Source organism: Cricetulus griseus, chromosome 6, assembly GCF_003668045.3.
Source record: "Cricetulus griseus strain 17A/GY chromosome 6, alternate assembly CriGri-PICRH-1.0, whole genome shotgun sequence".
Classification (NCBI taxonomy): Eukaryota; Metazoa; Chordata; class Mammalia; order Rodentia; family Cricetidae; genus Cricetulus; species Cricetulus griseus.
Window position 1 is genome coordinate 22,303,436 of NC_048599.1, and position 19,351 is coordinate 22,322,786.

At 44.1% G+C, this 19,351-nt stretch overlaps 1 protein-coding gene across 2 annotated transcripts in view; it reads left to right on the forward strand.

The window, feature by feature from the left end:
* The window catches only part of Mroh8 (maestro heat like repeat family member 8), an 88,201-nt gene that overhangs the window by 27,729 nt on the left and 41,121 nt on the right, over nucleotides 1–19,351 (forward strand). For both annotated transcript variants that reach the window (XM_027421276.2, XM_027421275.2), the window contains 4 exons: nucleotides 8,008–8,087; nucleotides 10,157–10,301; nucleotides 11,774–11,869; nucleotides 14,085–14,189. In XM_027421276.2, coding sequence (XP_027277077.1) covers nucleotides 8,008–8,087; nucleotides 10,157–10,301; nucleotides 11,774–11,869; nucleotides 14,085–14,189 — 426 coding nt within the window. The remainder of the gene's footprint in view (nucleotides 1–8,007; nucleotides 8,088–10,156; nucleotides 10,302–11,773; nucleotides 11,870–14,084; nucleotides 14,190–19,351) is intronic.

Here is a 19,351-nt window from a genome sequence, read left to right on the forward strand (position 1 = left end):
TAACTTATGAACGAATGCCTCAGTTTCTTCATTGATAAAATAAGAATAGCTGTATTTACTTCACACAGTTATTGTGAACATTTAATTAAAGATAAATGTAAATAGCCAGGTGGTGGTGGCGCACGCCTTTGATACCAGCAATCCAGAGGCAGAGGCAGGTGGTCTCTGTGAGTTCAAGGCCAGCCTGGTCTACAAGAGCAAGTTCCAAGACAGCCGGGACTACACAGAGAAACCCTGTCTGAAAAATCAAAACCAACTAACCAATCAAACAAACAAACAAAAAACCCAAAGAAGTAAGTTATATAATAGTCTCTGATATATATGCACACTTGAGAAACATGATAGTGTTATTTTTACTATTGTATTTTTTTGTTTGTCTTACTCCAGCTACATTCTGCCAAAGCTTATCCATTCAAAAATGTCTTATTAAATACCTGCCAGTTCCAGACATTGACACTGAGGCTGAAAAAACAAAGAGGACCTAATCCCTGCTCCTTGGCTTAGCAAGCTATAGTCGTTGTGGGACTCTGACAAAAGTCTAAATGAGCATTTGGGTAGAAGGATGAATGGTCCATGTCAAAGGATCCAGGAAGACTCTTCAAAGGGGCGATGCATGCACTTACTCACACATTTTACTTCCTGGTGCTTTAGTTTCCTGTCCGTGAAAGGTTTGAACTTCTGATTCTGACTTTGATTGCTTATATATTCCTAGAATATGAGCGATTCCCCTCAAGCCTCAGATCTGTAGGGCTTGTTAAGCTGAAGGTTAACTTCTAAGAATGAAGGCCAACAGCTAAGAGTGTTGCCAGGAGACACAGTTACAGGGTCCTCTAGCAACTTTAGCCCCTTTCCTCTAGAGGTTACAGTTTGGGAACTTTTCCAAATAGTGTGTCAAGAGAACAGATGGAGAGGATACAGATTTATGAATCACTGCAGTTTTCTAGTTGGCTATGAGCAGCCATAGGACTGAGACAACATGAATTACTTTCCCAGTTCGGCTTGCACCAGGGTTGACAGCAGCTGATTGCCGAGAATTTCACCTGCAACCTGGAAAATCCGCTAATGCAAATCTCAGACAGCACAAGCCCATTCTTTGCAAGAGGGTCACCTGTAGTAACAGGACCATGTCTGGTATCTATCAAAGTATGGACTGAGAAGGGGCTCTGTCTACAGAAGTTAAGGGTATCCTTGAGAAATTTGCACAGATGAATCTACTTAGTCACAGCAGCCATGTGTACAGAGATTGAAAAAGCATTCTTCCAACACCAAGAGGACAGGTGCACAGCGGAAGAAGCAGTTTTGTTACAACTCATGAGGAGGAAGAGGTTGGAGTTGTTGCAGAGAAAGAGCTTGAAGGCATTAGTTATTTTTTCTTGATCCACCTTAATGCATGGCTGTATAACGCAGACTTTCTAATGCTGTGATAAAACACTATGACCAAAAGCAACTTGGGGAAGAAAGGGCTTATTTCACTCATACCTCCAGATAACTATCCATCACTGAGGAAAGTCAGAGCAGGAACTGATGCCAAAGCCAGGGAGGAGTATTGCTTATGGCTTGTTCCTCGTGGTTTGGTCAGCCTGCTTTGATAGGATGACCAGCTTAGGAGTGACACCACCCACAGGGAGTTGAGCCCTCCCACATCAATCATTAATCAAGAAAATATCCCTTGGGCCAATCTAGTGGGGGAATTTTTCTCAGTTGAGGTTCTCTCTTTCAAAATAACTGCCTTGTGACAAGTTGACATAAAATTAGCAAGCCAAATACAACAGCTGAAGGCATTACTTCACTTTTCTTAACCCACACTAATGTATGGCTCTTGAATTAAACAAAAAGCCAGTGAAACCAAAGCAAAATGTGCAAAGGAAGGCAAACAAATCTCTGACAGTTTTCCAAAGAAAGTTTTTTTTATAAGTCATGAAAAAGTATTCCATCATTGTGATTAGAGAAAAATAAGTTGAAAACACAGTAAGATTCAATGGAACACCAGTAAACTGGCCAGAATAAAAGAAGGCAATACCAGGTGCTGATGAAGTTACAGAGTAACTAAAGTTTTAGTACACTGCTGGTGGGGAGGTAAGATGGTGAACAGTTGGGCAGTTTGTTAAAAAAAAAAAAAAGGCTAAAATGCCTACCACATAACCAGAACTTCTGTGAAGATGTGTACACAAATGTTATGGCCATTCTATTGTAGGTGGAGTTTTCCATCTAGACCTCAATCAGCTCTGTCCTGCTAGCTGCTCCCAAAAAACACACAAAGACTTAATATTAATTATAAATGATGGATCTATAGCTTAGGCTTGTTTTTAGCTAGCTCTTCAATAATTTAATTTCTATTAATCTACGTGCTGCCCAAGGCTGGTTTACCTCATGTACATACTTCCCATCCTGCTCACTCTGCTGAATCTGAGGTGTCCAAGACAGTCTTTCAACTTCCCTGCTTCTGTGTTGGTCAGTTACTCTAGGCCTTAGCCAAAGCTGGTTGCCTCTACACTGCTGTGAGACTTTGGGTGACTGTCCAGGTAGCCTGCTGTTTCTGTCTTCACTTGCACCCTTTGGAAGTAGCTTGCTTACGCTTCCTGCCTATCCTAGTATTATTATCTTCCTTCTCAGGTCTTTGATGAGGTTGAAGATTAGACTGTCATAATTATTATTCTCTCTTGAAATATTAGGTACAAGACTTAAACTTTCCAGTTTAGCACAACTTTGTAGTAATCTTTACCCTAGGATTGGGTATATAGTTCATGCCAGTTGCTCTATGTTGCTTCACTGGCAGTAGGTCTTAAATTGTGTATATTTTACTTCTCCTTCTCCTAGAGCATACTTGATATTTGCTATCATTATATATAGTTTTGTATCAAACCTAAATCTTCTCCTTTAGACTAAAAGGGGATTTGTAGTGATGTTATCTACTCCCGCACCTGTAGCACTGATCTTGAACTTTTGGGCATAGTCACAGGCGAGGATTGGGGTTCAGAAGCCCCTTTAGGTCGTGGAGAGCATCAGGGTGGCAGGGTCTGCATTCTTGGAGCTGGAGCAATGCGACAGTCACTTGTTTCCTGTCTAAGTTCCTTTCCCAAAATAAACTCTGCTTCATTCTATATTGAGTCTAGTGAATCCTGATTTCCACACTTATACTCATGGACTCCTCTGACTCTACCCTTCTATCCAGCATTCTCTCTGCCCCCAAAAGCCTGCCTAGCCATCGGCCAATCATCTTTTTATTAACAATGAGAACAACACATCTTCACAGTGTACAGCAGGATTATTCCACATCACTTTATGGAAGAGCAAAGCCCTGAAAATGACCCAGATGAGTGGCTCAACAGTAAGTTGTCTAAATAATGGACTACACAGGAGCATGGAGGAACCAGCTTCTGTTGCATACTTGGATGACTCTCATACATGCACACATATAAATAAAAAGACCTGATGCAACTGAATCCTGGTGTTCCAGGTGCCTCTTCATTCTCCTTAGCCACCTTGGGTCTCCATTCTTCTGCATCCAGATCCTTCATAACCCTGCCTACTTGTCAAATCATTCAGCCTCTCTAAACCTCATCTATCTTAATATTTACCTGACTTTCATTGAGATCTTTGAGACAAACTCATTTTTTTTAATTTTCTTTTTTTAATAACACTATTTCTATTTTTTTTGCAGTATTTCCATGATACGTATACTCTGAGAATCTACTCATGAACATCCAATTCAAACATAACTTTGTTAGTTTGTTTCTCTAAGTATATTACCAGGCTGGCCTGGAACTGGCAGAGATCCAACTGCCTCCACCTTCCAACCATATCTGGCAAATTCAAGTCACTTCTTTCTTCACATCTGTTCATCCCTTCCTTGTGTCAGATCCAGCTTCCTGCCTTTTCTTTGCTTTTCCTCTACCCAGAGAGAATGTCTTCCTTTGTTACCACAGTACTACTTCCCACATGGGGTCTGTTTATCACTTGATCAATTAGATGAGTCTTGGGCAGGTTCACACAGTAGTGAGACTGCTGGTGATCTTTTCAGGCAGAAGCGTGAAGGTGACGGTGACACTGTGATCTGGACAGTTACCAAGAGGCACCTCCCTCACAAGTATCTTCTAGGCAAAGACCATTCAGCTAGCACTGAGTCCTTGTGGTGGCTAACATAATTGTGAACAAATGACAAAGCCTTCCTCCAGAGGACCCGGTTCAGTTCCCAGCACCCACAACCAGTGACTTACAGTCACTTATAACTCTAGGTCTGGTGGAGCAGATGCCTTCTTCTAGCCTCTGGGCACTGTACACACAGCATGTATTCACACACACAAATGAAATTTTTAAAAAATTAAGAAAGGATCATTCTGACAGAAATGGCCCAAACAGATTGAAATCAGAAGGCATTAGGCCTGAGGGTTCAGCTAAAATGTGCTGTGTTCATCTATATGTGAAATGTGTGACTACAGAAATGAGTAACTGCCAAGACTTTGCTGGAATTGATGAGAGTAGGGCATGAACACAAGTTGGAAAGTCATGTCATCTTTTCATGAGCCCTGGGAAAGGTTGATTGATGGCCAGGAAGACAGGTTCTTTAGAAGAGGATAATGCTAGGTTGCAGCTGTGATTTTAGATGTGACCCCTTGAGATGGCTAGACATGGTGTGACAGCCCTGACTGTTAAAGCTGAAGACAATCTGAATGCTGTGTCCTTTCCAGGCTGTAAAGCCATGAAGATAGATGAGTTCCTTTAGAAACTAGGAAGAGCAGCAAGCCACCATTCAGATCTGAGTTTGAATCAAGAGGAAAGCTCAGAGATCCTGGGTAATATCTACTGAGCACATTCTGCCTGCTGAGTTCCATGAGGACATTGCAGGAGAACTCCACTAGAGGCAGCTGCAGCATGGGGAAGGTGATAGGTTCTCCCTGGGCCCCAGGACAGGAGGATAGCCCACTAAGGGAGAGGAGAGGCTGTGCTGCCACATCCTCCAGGAGGCCTTCTCTCCATTCCCAGTGCTCCTCTGAACATGTGTCCATCATTCCTCATCTCCCCTCTTCCCAAAATTGCCTCTCTTCTATTTTGTCCACAGGGCCCATGCTCCTAAATGCTAAACTCTCTCTGAAGATCAGCCAGAGATTGCCATGGCTATTCATGCCAGTAATGCCTAGGTAGCGGGAGAAGGGTCATGAGTTCAAGGCCAACTTTGACCACATAGTGAGTTTGAGACCAGACTGGATCTCATAAGATCCTGAAACAAAATGTGTAAGTTAATGACAATGACGATCCAGAAAGAATGTCCAAGAGGTGCCAATTCCAGGTTCCTGGGGGAATTTAATTGGCCTTGGTGTCTCTCCTGAATAATTCAACTGTGAGCAGTAGGACAAAATGGCACAGCAGAGATATGGCTGTGAAGTGTCTGTTGCTATGGGCTAGGGCAGTTCATGTGAGATGTCTGTTGCTATGGGCTAGGGCAGTTCATGTGAGATGTCTGTTGCTATGGGCTAGGGCAGTTCATGTGGAAAGGTGGACAATCCAGTGAGGTTTCACCACATTCACAGTCAAGTTACACCCACAATAGCTCCTCATGTGAACTCTTGAGAACCACTCCAGATCCTCTACAGCTAAGGGAACAAAGCATCCAAGCCAGGGGCCTCTGGATGAATACATGGCAGAGCCAGGGGTCCTCTGACTCCAATACTCCTCTTGTTTCTGTAAGGTCTGAGAAAGACAGACAAGGACTTTAGCCCCAAATAAAGGGGAGGTCTCTCTAAAAATCAGCCTGCTTTGTGTTTCCAGGCTGGGGTGGTAATAGGGTAGAAAGACAGGTAGGGGAAGGTATTGAAAAGCTTCCTTGTGCAGGTACATGTCCCGCGCGCTATATGTTCTCGCCGGCAAGAAATACACGCAGGACACTCGGATCCTTCTGCAGGAAAGCTTTAATGCATCTTGAGAGAGGAGAGCATAAGCTTACCAGAACGGAGACCCTGAACCAAGAATCCCATCCCTTAATAAAGGCTGGCCGCGGCTGCCTGGGACGTGTTACCCTATGAATGGCTTCAGCTCCTCAGGCCAACTGAGCCATGGGATAGGCAGAGATCAAAGGAATGGAAATTACCCAGCACCTGTGAAATAATTTACATTCGGTGCCTGTAGGTGTATTTTCTCGCCGGCAAGAAATACACGCAGGACACTCGGATCCTTCTGCAGACAAGCTTTAATGCATCTTGAGAGTGAGAGAGCATAAGCTTACCAGAGCGGAGACTCTGAACCAAGAATCCCTTTCCTTAAATAAAGGCTGGCAAGCCGCCTGGGACGTGTTACCCTATGAATGGCTTCAGCTCCTCAGGCCAAATGAGCCACGGGATAGGCAGAGATCAAAGGAATGGAGATTACCCAGCCTGTGAAGTAATTTACATCTTGGTGTCTTCAGGCACCATTATTGTAATGGAGAATGCAGGAACCGGCTCCCTACATGTAGGCACCATCATTGTAATGGAGAATGCAGGAACGGCTCCCTACAGGTACACAGTCGTGGCTGGGGTAACCAGTGCGTACTCAGCTAAGAACTATTAGGTAAAGAATAGATAAACATGTTTCCTGAATGCCATAACTGGAGATCCATAGGATTGGGAATCTGGAGACACAAGTTGCTGTAGTTATGGGGATTATCATACAGCAACCAGAATAGAGGAGCTTCATAAACCAGCATGGCTCTGGCAGAGTTCCCTGTCCATTACCCTATAGCACAGCTCTACTGTCAATTTGTACATTGGAAAGTTGTTACTTTTTTCAGGACAAACCATCAGGATATTAGCTATGTTTCTAGTTTCTTTTTTTCTTTTCTTTCTTTCTTTTTTTTTTGGGGGGGGGTGTTTGAGACAGGGTTTCTCTGTGTAGCTTTTGAGGTTGTTCTGGAACTCACTCTGTAGATCAGGCTGGCCTCGAACTCACAGAGATCAGCCTGCCTCTGCCTCCCGAGTGCTGAAATTAAAGGCGTGTTCCACCGATGCCTGGCTGTAATTTCCTTTCTGTGGCTGTGAAAAATAACCTTGATCAAAAGCAACTTGGGGAGGAAAGGGTTAGTTTGACTTCGCTCCAGGTTACAGTCCATCATGGAGGGGAGTCGGGGCAGTCAGACATATCACATCCTCAGTCAAGAAAGAGAATGAGCCGGGCGGTGGTGGTGCATACCTTTAATCCCAGCACTTGGGAGGCAGAAGCAGGCGGATCTCTGTGAGTTAGCGGCCAACATGGTCTACAGAGTGAGTGCCAGGACAGCCTCCAAAGCAATACAGAGAAACCCTGTCTCAAAAAACAAAAAAAGCAAAAAAAAAAAAAAACAAAAAAAAACAGGGAGGGAGGGAGGGAGGGAGAAAAAAAAAAAGAAAGAAAGAAAAAGAGCAGAGAATGGGTGGATGCACCATGCTGCCTGCTCATTTGATTTTCACCAGCCCTCTTCACTCTTCCACAGCCCAGGACTCCCTGCTTGAGGACTGATACTGCCCACAGGGCTAATTAGCAGTCCAGACAATCCCTCACAGACATGCCCAAAGGCCAGGCTGATTGAAGCAATCCTAGATGTTCTAGGCTGTGTCAAGTTGACAGGTAAAAACCAGCCAGCATGACCCTGACCCTCGAGATCCTGTTTAGTGGAGGAAGTAGAACACCTAAACTGGAAATGATCACGGGTAATAATGACAACAACTGACACAATTAGCAAGGGCTATCATGGGAATTACCAATTAGCTCACTCAATACAACCACGCTTGTCATAAGCAGTGCTATTGTACTGTTTTATAAGTGAGGAAACTGAGGTACAGAGAGGCTCACCAGCATGAGTCAGCACAAGCAGCTAATAAGAGGCTAGGGACAGTCTGCAGCCTGGTTCCTGAGAAGAAATGAGCTCTTCCACAGTCCTGCTGCTGTCCTGTGGAGCTGACAGCAGGCCTCCTGGCCAGCCTCCTGTTGTTTGGATGGCCCATTTGATGTGAGTTGGTATGTTTCCAGATGGCTCAAGTTCTTTTCCTCTCACTGCAGGTGCTGGTACAAGAGGAGCCTCTGCACTCTCTCACCAGCCTGGTGCGCCAGGAGCTCTTTGTCACCATCACAGACCTCAGGTGACACCACATGTACCTTACACATGCATCCTGGTTTCTCGTTCAGGGGCATACACTGCTAGAGCTCATTAAAATGCCCCTTATTTAGGGCTGGCGAGATGGTTCAAAGAGTAGGGGCATGTGCCACCAAGGGTGATGACCTGATGTTGGTCCCTGGACCCATATAGTAGGAGAGAGCTAGCTCCTACGAGTTGTTGTCTGGCTTCCACACAGGCACTGTAACAAGTGCTTCTCCCTGACTGCTCCAACATTAAATAAATGCATGCGATTTTTAAAATGCCCCATATATTTAACTTTTGAAGGCTATTTATATGAGTGTCTTAGGATTTCTATTGCTGTGAAGAGACACTATGACCATGGCAACTCTTATAAAATGAAAACATTTAATTGGGGTGGCTTGCATACAGTTCAGAGATTTAGTCCATTATCGTCATGGCGGGAAGCAAGGCAGCATGCAGGCAGACATGGTGCTGGAGAAGGAGCTGAGAGTTCTTATGTCTTGACCCACAGTTGACCCACAGGCAACAGGAAGTGCAGTGAGTGAGACAGTGGATATCTTGTGCATAGGAAAGGAGACCTCAAAGCCTGCCCCCACAGTGCCACTCCCTATGAGTTTATGGGGACCACTTACATTCAAACTACCACAGTGGGTAAAAGGCAAATCCATGTTCTTTTGTGAGAACTTTAATATCATGTGTGATGCTAATCTTGGTTGTTGTGGTGGTTTGAAAGAAAGTGGCCCCTAAAGAGAGTGGCACTATTAGAAGGTATGGTCTTGTTGGAGGAAGTATGTCACTGTGGGGGTGGGCTTTGAGGTCTCTTTTATTTAAGCTTCCCTCAGTGTGACTTTCAGTTGACTTCATGTTGCTGAAAGATGTACAACTCTCAGCTCCGGCACCACTTCCGCCTACTTACACAACACCGCCACCACCACCTCCTCCACCATCACCTCTGTGCTCCTGCCATGGTGATAATGGACTGAACCTCTGGAACTGTAAGCAAGTCACCCTAATTAAATGTTTTCTTTATAAGAGTTGCCATGGTCGACAGGCAGTGGTGGTGCCACACACCTTTAATCCCAGTACTTGGGAGGCAGAGGCAGTCAGGTCTCTGTGAGTTCAAGACCATCCTGATCTACAAAAGCTAGTTCCAGGACAACCTCCAAAGTTACCCTGTCTGGGGGGTGGGGAGGAGTTGACATGGTCATGGTGTCTCTTCACAGCAATAAAAACCTTAACTTGAAATGCAGTTGTCAGCTTGATACACCTGGGAAGAAGGAACCCTATGGCCCTGTCTATGAGTGTTTTGTTAATTGCTAATTGATGGAGGAGGGCCCAGCTCATTGTAAGAGGTGCCATTGTTGGGTAGGTGAGAAAAATAGCAGACTATGAGCAGGTTGCAAGCCAGTTCCTCCCTGATCCTGTCTCCAGGTTCTTGCTTGAATCCCTGCCTTGGCTTGTCTTGATCATTGACTGTAGCCTGTGAGATGAAATAACTCTTCCCCAAGTTGCATTTGGTCAGTGTTTTATTCCAGCAATCGAAAACAACCTAGAATGTCATGAATGCTGCCATCCACATGTCAGAGACCTTAACAGAATCTCTTGGAGTTTAGTTCAACCCAAAATATATTCACGGGAAAGTGATTCTCATATATGCCTCATGTAAGGTCTAAGGAATTTGCAAGGGTTACATCTCTTGGAGACTTGTACTTCAGCAACTATGCTAGTTAACATTTCTGAGATGACCTGCAGTTAAAGCCTTAACTCTCTCAACTTAGATTCATCAGAGCACACTTGGGAAATTGTGAATTACTGCATTAGGGTGCTGCAGGCCTGCCTCTGTGGCTAAGCTGGTGAAGACCCTGGAAGGATCTGCACCAGGGACGGGGTGGGAGTGGATGGAACACTTTTCCTCCAGCCTTTCATGAGATCTTTTGGAATGCATGGCTCCTCCATGCAGATGTCTATCCCATCAGGGTGTTACACCAGCCAGTTTTCCTGTCCTCTTGATTATTTTAAGAGCCGAGGTATCAGTTTAACATCACATTCTCCCAAACTGTCTTTCCCTAGTTACCGTGATGTGCACCTCTTGTTTGGCTCTGAAGACCGAGAAGACTTGCTTGGTCTTATCACTGAAAGTATGTTCTCTCTGCCTGCCATAAGCACTCCTACCCAGCTGCTGAGCACAGTGTCAAACCACACTAGCCACCCAGAGGTAACTCACTTTTTTCTTAAGATGACCTCTCATCCCTGGGGCAGCTGCTCTTCGCCTTTGGAGAGCAATTGATAGTTCGAAAACAACTAAAAACCAATGATGTCAGGACAGGCGGACATAGTCAAATACAGCTTTCTCTCCTTTTTTTGCCTGTGTATGTGTTCCTTCATTTTCCCTTTGATCCTACTTTCTTTCCTTTGGATTTAAAATAAAGTGAAAGGGGGACATGGTGACTCTTGGGGAGAAAGATGCAGACATATGTCTGTGAGTTCAAGGCCAGCCTTGCTGGTCTACATAGCAAGATCCAGGCCAGCCAGAACTACAAAGTGAGACCCTGTCTCAAACAAAACAACAACAGCAACTACATAATAATAATAATTAAGTGGCAGTATTCACTCAAATACTTTGCAGACTTTCTGTTTCCTTTTATTTTTGAGATAGGTCTCTCTGTACAGACAGGCTGGTCTTGAACTCACAATCCTCCTGAGTGTTCTGATTATAGGTTTGGTGTGCCACCAAAACCACAACAAATATTTACTTTTTTAAACTTAAAATTTGCTGGGTGGTGGTGGCATATGCCTTTAATCCCAGCACTTGGGAGGCAGAGGCAGGCGGATCTCTGTGAGTTCGAGACCAGCCTGGTCTACAAGAGCTAGTTCCAGGACAGGTTCCAAAGTTACACAGAGAAACCCTGTCTCAAAAAACCAAAACCAAACCAAAACAAAAATAAATAAATAAATAAATAAATAAACTTAAAATTTAATTTTTTTATTATTAAAATGTTTGTGCATCTACTATTACGTGTTGATGAACATCCCCCAACCCCCCACTCTCCTTTTCCACACTCCTATCTCTTCCTGTTTTACTGATGTTTCTTGAAGGGCCACCATATGTTAAACATTGTCACGCAAATGATGAGTAGTGTGCAGCCTCCCTCTGACAGCCTACCTCTTAATGTAGAGACAGACCACTGGTAAGTAAGTATGTCTACTGGAGAGAGGGACACATGGTATGAAGAGAATCAGAGCAGGAGAGGAGGAGAAAGGAGGCACAGGGTCTTTTTATGAAAGTAGTTACTTGTTGGCAGAATGAAAGTAAAAGAGAGGTGCTCCAGGCTGAGGAAAGGGCCAGTTTCCTCTTTGGCTGCTGAGCAGGCTGGAAAAGGGAGTTATGGAAGGTGACCAGATCAGACAGCTCCCGTTTCAGAACATGAGTCACAAGTCAGCTTTGAAGGTATATTGATGACCTCTGCACAGTTCCCCAGATGTAGTCCATACCCTGACTCCAGGAATTTTAAGGTGCTCATTTGAAGTATTTTATTTCTGTTCACCTCATACCACAAACTGCCTGCAGGTGCTTTGACTCTGGCTCAGGCTTTTAGTAAAGCCTCAAAGTTATGCTCATCATCAGATGAGCATGGTACTTGGTGAACTTTGCCTGGAGGGAGCCTTGCTGATTCTGCACCTTTTCAGTGTCTCTACAGACAGACGTTCCAAGCCTTCTCTGTGATGCTGCAGAGTCTGGTGGTAAAAGACCCACATTTGGAAAACTTTGACAGCATTTTTAAGGTAAATGAAATGTCAGGTGTGGAGGTTTGAAAGAAAATGGACCCCAAAGGGAGTGGCATATTAGGAAGTGTGGCTTTGTTGGAGTGGGTGTGGCCTTGTTGGTGGAAGTGTGTCACTGTGGAGGTGGCTTTGAGGTCTCATATGCTCAAGCCAAGCCATACCCAGTGTCTCAGTTCACTTCCTGTTGCCTGCAAGATGTAGAATTCTCAGCTCCTTCTCCAGCACCATGTCTGCCTGTATACTGCCATGTCCTACCATGATAATAATGAACTAAACCTCTGAAACTGTAAGCTACCCATTTTTTCTTTATAAGAATTGCTGTGGTCAGCCGGGTATTGGTGGTGCACACCTTTAATCCCAGCACTTGGGAGGCAGGCGGGCGAGGCCAGCCTGGTCTAGCGAGTTCCAGGATAGGCTCCAAAGGTATACAGAGAAACCCTGTCTCGAGAAAAAAAAAAAAAAGAATTGCTGTGGTCATGGTGTCTCTTCACAGCAATGGAAATCCTAAGACTCCAGAGGACAAAGGAAATTTCTATGCACTGGTAAAAGTGGAAGAAAAATATAGACCAATTAAGCTATATAAGGCAATACTGTAGCTGAAAGTACTGTTCCTTTTTTTTTTTTTTTGAAAAATTTTATTTGTGTGTATGTGTATGTGAGTGAGTATACACAAGAGGAGGTCAGAGGACAACTTGCAGGCACCAGGTCTCTCCTTCTACCACCCTGGTTCCAAAGCTTGAACCAGTGTGGTTAGGCTTAGCAGAAAATATCTTTAGTCACGGAGCCATCTCACTGTTCCCAAAGCTTTCAGTTTTGAAGCAGAGGCCTGGATTTGAATTCTGACTGCCATTTACTGGTCACAAGTCCGCTGACACAGAATTAGATTTCCTCACTGTCCACAAAGACAACAATTACCCTGAATATTGAATAAATAGCCTCTAATAAGTAGCTTAAATCATTATTACAATGTTCTTTACTGTTTCTTTGTAGCATAAAAGGATTTGGTGAATGGCCCAGAACCTGAGGCAATCTCCTAAATTAGTAAATAGGCAGCTTCTTACCGTGTAGGACTCAGACATAGAAAATGACCGAACTCCTCCACCTTTAACCAGCATATGCTATCCATCAATTGGGATCTAGTTATCATATACATTCACTTCGATTCAGGTATTTTTCTCTTTTTAAGATGCAACTACCCCACGAAGAAAGGACCTTTAAGGTGTTAGTAGCCCTGTGCACCTGAGCATAGATGGCATTTGTTCTTGCCATATCTAACATTGACATTATTTCTTATTCCTTTTCTACTTATCCATCAACATGACTGTCAGTCTGGGTTCTTCCCTTGTCTGGCTGTACTTTGTACTTTTCTGTACTTTTCCAGATCCCCTGGAATTGAAGCTGCCATGTGGGGATTAGTAATTAAACCTGGGTCCTCTGGGAGATCAGTCAGTTCTGTTAACTGCTGAGCCATGTCTCCAGCAAGCCCCCATCCCATCTTTAGTTCTTTAAGAGCATATCATTTACTATTTCTTTCCAATGCAGATTTGAAAGGGCTGAATGCCCTTTCAAATGAAATGCGATGAAAGGCGATAAATCTAGAAATCAAGCTTTGAAGACACCAGGATTTGTTAACCCATCACTTCCAGTGTAAACTGCTTCTTCATTAGTGTAGCAGGCTTTCTTGAACTACCAGTCCCCAAATCATGACACAGAGACTTATTAATCATGAATGCTCAGCCTTAGCTTAGGCTTGTTTCTCGATTTTTTTTTTAACTTAAATTAACCCATTTCTTTTTATCTATGTGCTGCCCCAAGGCTCGTTTACCTCATCTACATACTGTCCATCCTGCTTTCCTGCTCCCTGTGCTGGCCCCCTGCTGGCTGGCTGGCTCCCCTTTTCTCTCCGCCCACCCAGCCCCAACCATCCCTCTTCTGCCTAGATATTGGCTGTTCTCTTTTTATTAGACCAATCAGGTGCCTTAGGCAGGCAAGTTAAAACAGCAACACATCTTTACATAGTTAAACAAATGCAGCATAAACAAATGTAACCCATCTTTACATAGTTAAACAAATATTCTATTCCACAACACATTAGGAATGAATTTTAGATATTGAAGTAATGTAGAGTTTCTTGCTTCACATGTTCTTTTTAACATAGTACAAGTTTTACTTCAGATATTCCTGACAGACCATGGACCTTCCTTATTTTTTATAGCACATGGATCCCTGGCTACAGTCATACAAAGACCATGAGCGAGAACGGGCTACAGCTGTCATGGCCCAAGTCCTGAAATGCTTATCCTCTTATCTCAACCTGCAGGTGAGTTACCTTGGATGGTTAAGGAAGAAGCATGCAAGGCATCCTTTATTGTTTTTTCCTTCTGTAACTCAGCTTGGCCATATATTCCACTGATTCTGTTATAGTTTCCCAGTACTCAGCCTTATTTACACATTTGACCCAATCTTAAAGTATTCTCAGTTTGAGGGTACATATTGTTCGTTAATCTTTGTATCTTTGTTGTTAAGCATGACAGCTAAAACACAATACAGTAAATGTTTCTGTATATAGATGAATGAATATAATCTGAAAATGACTAAAGGGCTTACACTGACCTGAGCTCTGTGTAGTGTGTCTTTGAAGAAATGAAGTCAAGCTAGGTGTGCCAATACATGCACTTAGTCCCAGTACTTAGGAGGCAGAGGCAGGCTGATCTCTGAGGCCAGTCTGGTCTACATATCAAATTCTAGAACAGCCAGGGATATATCTAAAAAAATCTTGTCAAAAAAAGAATGACTGGCCTGGCAGTGGTGGTGAATACCTTTAATCCCAGTGCTTAGGAGGCAGTGTCAGGCGGATCTCTGTGAGTTCGAGGCCAGCCTGCCTACAGAGTGAGTTCCAGGACAGCCAGGACTACACAGAGAAACCCTGCCTTGAAAAACCAAAATAAATAACTAAACATTTAAAAAGGAAGAGGGCTGGAGAGCTGGATCAGTGGTTAAGAGCACTAGCTGCTTTTCCAGAGGTCCTGAGTTCAATTTCCAGTAGCCATATGGTGCCTCACAACCATCTGTAATGAGATTTGTTGCCCTCCTCTGGCCTGCAGTCATAAATGCAGGCAGAACACTATACATAATTAACAAATAAAATTTTAAAAAAGAAACAAATGAAATGAAATGAAGTCCAGCACGTCAGTCCAGATTAATCAATGCAAATAACATGGCCAGCAAACTGGGCCTGGCCAGCGCTGTCTGCAAGAAAGGAGGGAATAGCAGGGGATAGGGAATAGAGGAAACAACGAGTGAATTAAGAGTTGGGCATAGAGAAAACAGAGCAAGAATATCAGGGTTATAAGGAGAATGGGTAGCTGATGGGAGGGCTTACTCCTTGAGACTTGGTCATCCTGCTTTCTTATAGACCCAGGACTGGTGTGGGATATCCTTCTGTGCTGTTTTTATAGGTTGATGAATAAAGCTGTTTTGGACAATGGCCATGCAGAATAGAGCCAGGTGGGAAATCCAAACAGAGATGCTCAGAGAAAGAAAAAAGGATGGGTCAGGAAGATGCCATATATCCACCGAAGGAGTTAGATACCACAACATTACTGGTAATCCACAGCCACATGGTAACATGTAAATGGAGGTTTCTCTCCTGCCCTCCTGTTCCTGAATAATCACTCAGAGACTTAATATTAATTATAACTGTCTGGCCAATGGCTCAGGCATACTACTAACTAGCTCTCACAATTAACCCATTTTTACTCATCTGTGTATCACCATGTGGCCATGGCTTACAGGTAATGTTCTGGCATGTAACTCCTTTGGCAGCTACATGGTGTCTCCCTGACTCTGCCTTCTTTTGTTGCTGGAAGTTCTTGTCCTGCCAGGTCCTGCTGCGCTTTAGCCCCAAATAAGCACACAAAGACTTATATTAAGTATTAAACTGTTGGCCGATGGCGAGGGCTTCTTATTGGCTAGCTCTGTCTTAATTGTTAACCCATTTCTATTTAAGTATTTCCACATAGTCTTATCTTACCAGAGAAGGGTCTGGACCTGTTGTTACTCCTTCCTCTACTACATGGCGACTCTTTGCAGTCTCTCTCTGCCTCCCTTTCCCAGAATTCTCATCTCCTAGTCCTGCCTATCTTCCTGCCTCTACTGGCTATTGGCCAAACAGTGTGTTATTCATCAACCAATAAGAGAAACATATATACAGAAGGACATCCCCCATCATTCTTTGGCTCCATATCTCTGGATTTCCTGCCTGGTTGTATTCTGCCTGACCACTGACCAAAACAGCTTTATTCATCAACCAATGAAAGCAACACATATTTGCAGTGTACAGAAGGACCTCCCACATCACAGGACCACTAGAACCATTAGCCTACCGTGGCCCCCACCCACAATGGGCTCAGTCATCCCATGAATCACTACAACAATGCCCTGCAGCTGGATCTTTTTTAAAAAATTATTTTGTGTGTATTGGTGTTTTGCCTACATGCATGTCTGTGTGAGGTGTTGGATCCTGGAGTTACAGATAGTTATGAGCTGCTATATGGGTGCTGGGAATTAAACCTTGGTCCTCTGGAAGAACAATTAGTGCTCTTAAACACTGAGCCATTTCTCCAGCCCCTACAGCCAGATCTTTTTTTTTTTTTTTTTTTTTTTTTTTTTTTTTTTTTGTTTTTTGAGACAGGGTTTCTCTGTATAGCTTTGGAGACTATCCTGGCACTTGCTCTGGAGACCAGGCTGGCCTCGAACTCATAGAGATCCACCTGCCTCTGCCTCCCAAGTGCTGGGATTAAAGGCTTGCACCAACAATGCCCAGCTACAGCCAGATCTTATGGGGCATTTTATCAGTTGACATTCCCTCCTTTCATGTAATTCTAGCTTGTGTCAAGGAGACATAAAAACTAGCCAGCACAGGCTAGAACTTTGGAATGTGTGAAGGTACTTGTGATTCTGAAGAAGCCTGGAGGCAGCGTGAGCTTTGATAAGTCAGCACCACAGGTAGCCATATGTCCCTTCTGCCAGTGGTGAGGGAAATGACTCCTTTTGGTAGAGGACTTCAGGTTCCAAAGAAACCAATGGATACTGTGGTGCCTGTTAGCATACCAACTGTGTCTTCTCTGGCCTCCAGGGTTACTCAGCACTTCTCATCCTGCCTCCTACCTACCCTAAACCTCCCCAGCCCCAGGGGCTTCGCTTCCCTTACCCATGCTTCTCATTCCTGTGTAACCCTGTCATTTTGGCCATTCATTCATTCTCTTGGCTTCTCTCTTGGTCCACTTGCCCCTCTCTCTTCTTCCTCTTTCACACCCCTCCCCATGGCCCAGTTCTGTCTGGACTCTTCAGATGCCTCTGGCTGTTATCTCCTTCAGCTCTACCTGCCTTGGAGCAGTTAGGTCCTCATTTCATTCAGAGGGGAACCGGCTTCACAAGTCCCTGAGGAATGCTGCCTTTTATCTGCCAGAAGTCTCCTATAGTCCAGGTTGAGCCTATTTCTGGATTTTTGGATTGCCTTTTGGAGTCTGGGGAATTGGCATTTCATTTGGACATAACACAGTTTGCTTCCTTTTCCCCTGTGCCTGTTTATTCTCACCAAGGATCCTGTTTTTAAATCCTCGTATTTCTCTCAGTTGTGGTCAGTCCTCTGTCATAGCTTCTGAAAAAAATCCTCCCAAACTATGATCATTTCTCCTGGATCTATTCACTTTTCCTTCTACAAATCAGCATCTCTTTTTCTGAGCAGGTCTTGTCATCACTAGGGCTTCTCCAGTCTCCATCATTTCTCTATCTGTAGACCACATAAACTTTTCTGGCCATGTGTAAGTGTGCATCTACTCCCACAGACAGAACCTCAATGACAGAACAAACTGAACCAAGCTAGCTTACTTACAGAGCATGGGTGACCCCAATCAACTACCCAAGTGGCTCTCCCCAGCATGAATGATGACTCCCATAGCTGCACAGATGCAATCTCTCCTTCAGCTGCATTTCCAATCTCTGTACTCTGGTAACCTCTGAAGACAGTACCTCCTGTAGCAAGTAATTTCCGGGTATCACTGACTGCTTTACAATTCTGACAGCAATGCAAGGTATTCCTCTAATTCACTGTAGATTAAGGGAATGTTTCAAATGACCCCCCCTTCCCTCCCCCCCCCCCCCGTGTGTGTGTGTGTGTGTGTGTGTGTGTGTGTGTCCCTGGATCTTCTTCAGCATTTTCTTTTTCCTAGAGAGGACTGACTATGGGGTGCTTAGCCTGGTACCACTGAGTCTATGAACATCTAGAAGTTGTATCAAAAGTTGGGTGGTGTGCTCTACTGTGCTTTTCATTTTTCTTTTTTTAAACTTTAGAATCTTTACATAAACTTATAATTTATTTTAAATTTCATTATTCTTTTAGATGCAAAAAAAATCACATACCTAAATTAACCAAGCCTAAAGACTATACAATACAAAATCTTTCTGTGGAAGGTCTGCCATGATCTGAGAGCAAAAGGCCCTGCTTGCTCTGGGAGTCCCTGTAGATTAGCATTATCCACATAAACCTGTGCCAACCAAAGGGAGGAGTGAAGACAAAGAAAGGAGTCGTAATCAGTGTAACCATTGTTGCAAAGAACAGATTCAGTGATCCCCAAATCAGTTTTTAAGAGTTTTTAAGGTGTTGACAGGGACTTTAAAATTCTATAGAAAGGGGAATCTAAAGGAGAGGTGTACGTGCTGATAGGAGGTGGCCTTGCTTAGGCCATGTCTGAGTGCTCACTGTCTCAGCTCCGTTCTGCAGGGGGTTGTGGAAAAGCTGTCTCTGCTCCAGAGGAACAGTCCACTTACCATGAAAAAGTCACTCCTGCCCTAGGATGCACCCTCACCCCGAGGATAACTGCCTGCACAGGAGGAGGTGTGGCCACCTGTTCAGCAGAGCTCACTGTGGCTGGGGTTATTTTCAGTTCCTTCCTGTCCTGTAGAGCTCACTGTGGCTGGGGTTAGTTTTAGTTCCTTGTCATGAAGATGTTTATCGTCAGTCTTGAGCCCCAAGGCCAAGGTACTTGCAGAAGGAAGTGACTCAGGAGGAAAAGGCAAAGCAAAGCCAGAGCCAGAGAGGGACAGAATGGAGTTAGGCTGTGACTTGCAAAGAAAACATCTTAGGCTGGGGTCCTTCAGGATCTCATTGCATGGCGGGCAAATGAGATGCCACCCAGCTAAAAAGAGAAGCTTTTAAAGGGGCAGACCATAAGGTTGAAGGCCACAAATTACAGAGTTTCCATGGTTACTTAAGGTCATACAAAGTACAGAGTTAGTCAGTAACTATACATTTTAAGGGAGATACATTTGACTGAGATAATACAGGGCATGGGCTTGCAGGGTTACAGAGCCACAGGGTCTGTCAGTTATTCCCTGGGCTGGGGGATCTTTATGACCAGCAATTAGCAAAGGAATGTTAACAGGAATGGTGGACAGTTACCTTTCCTTCTCTGAGAGCAG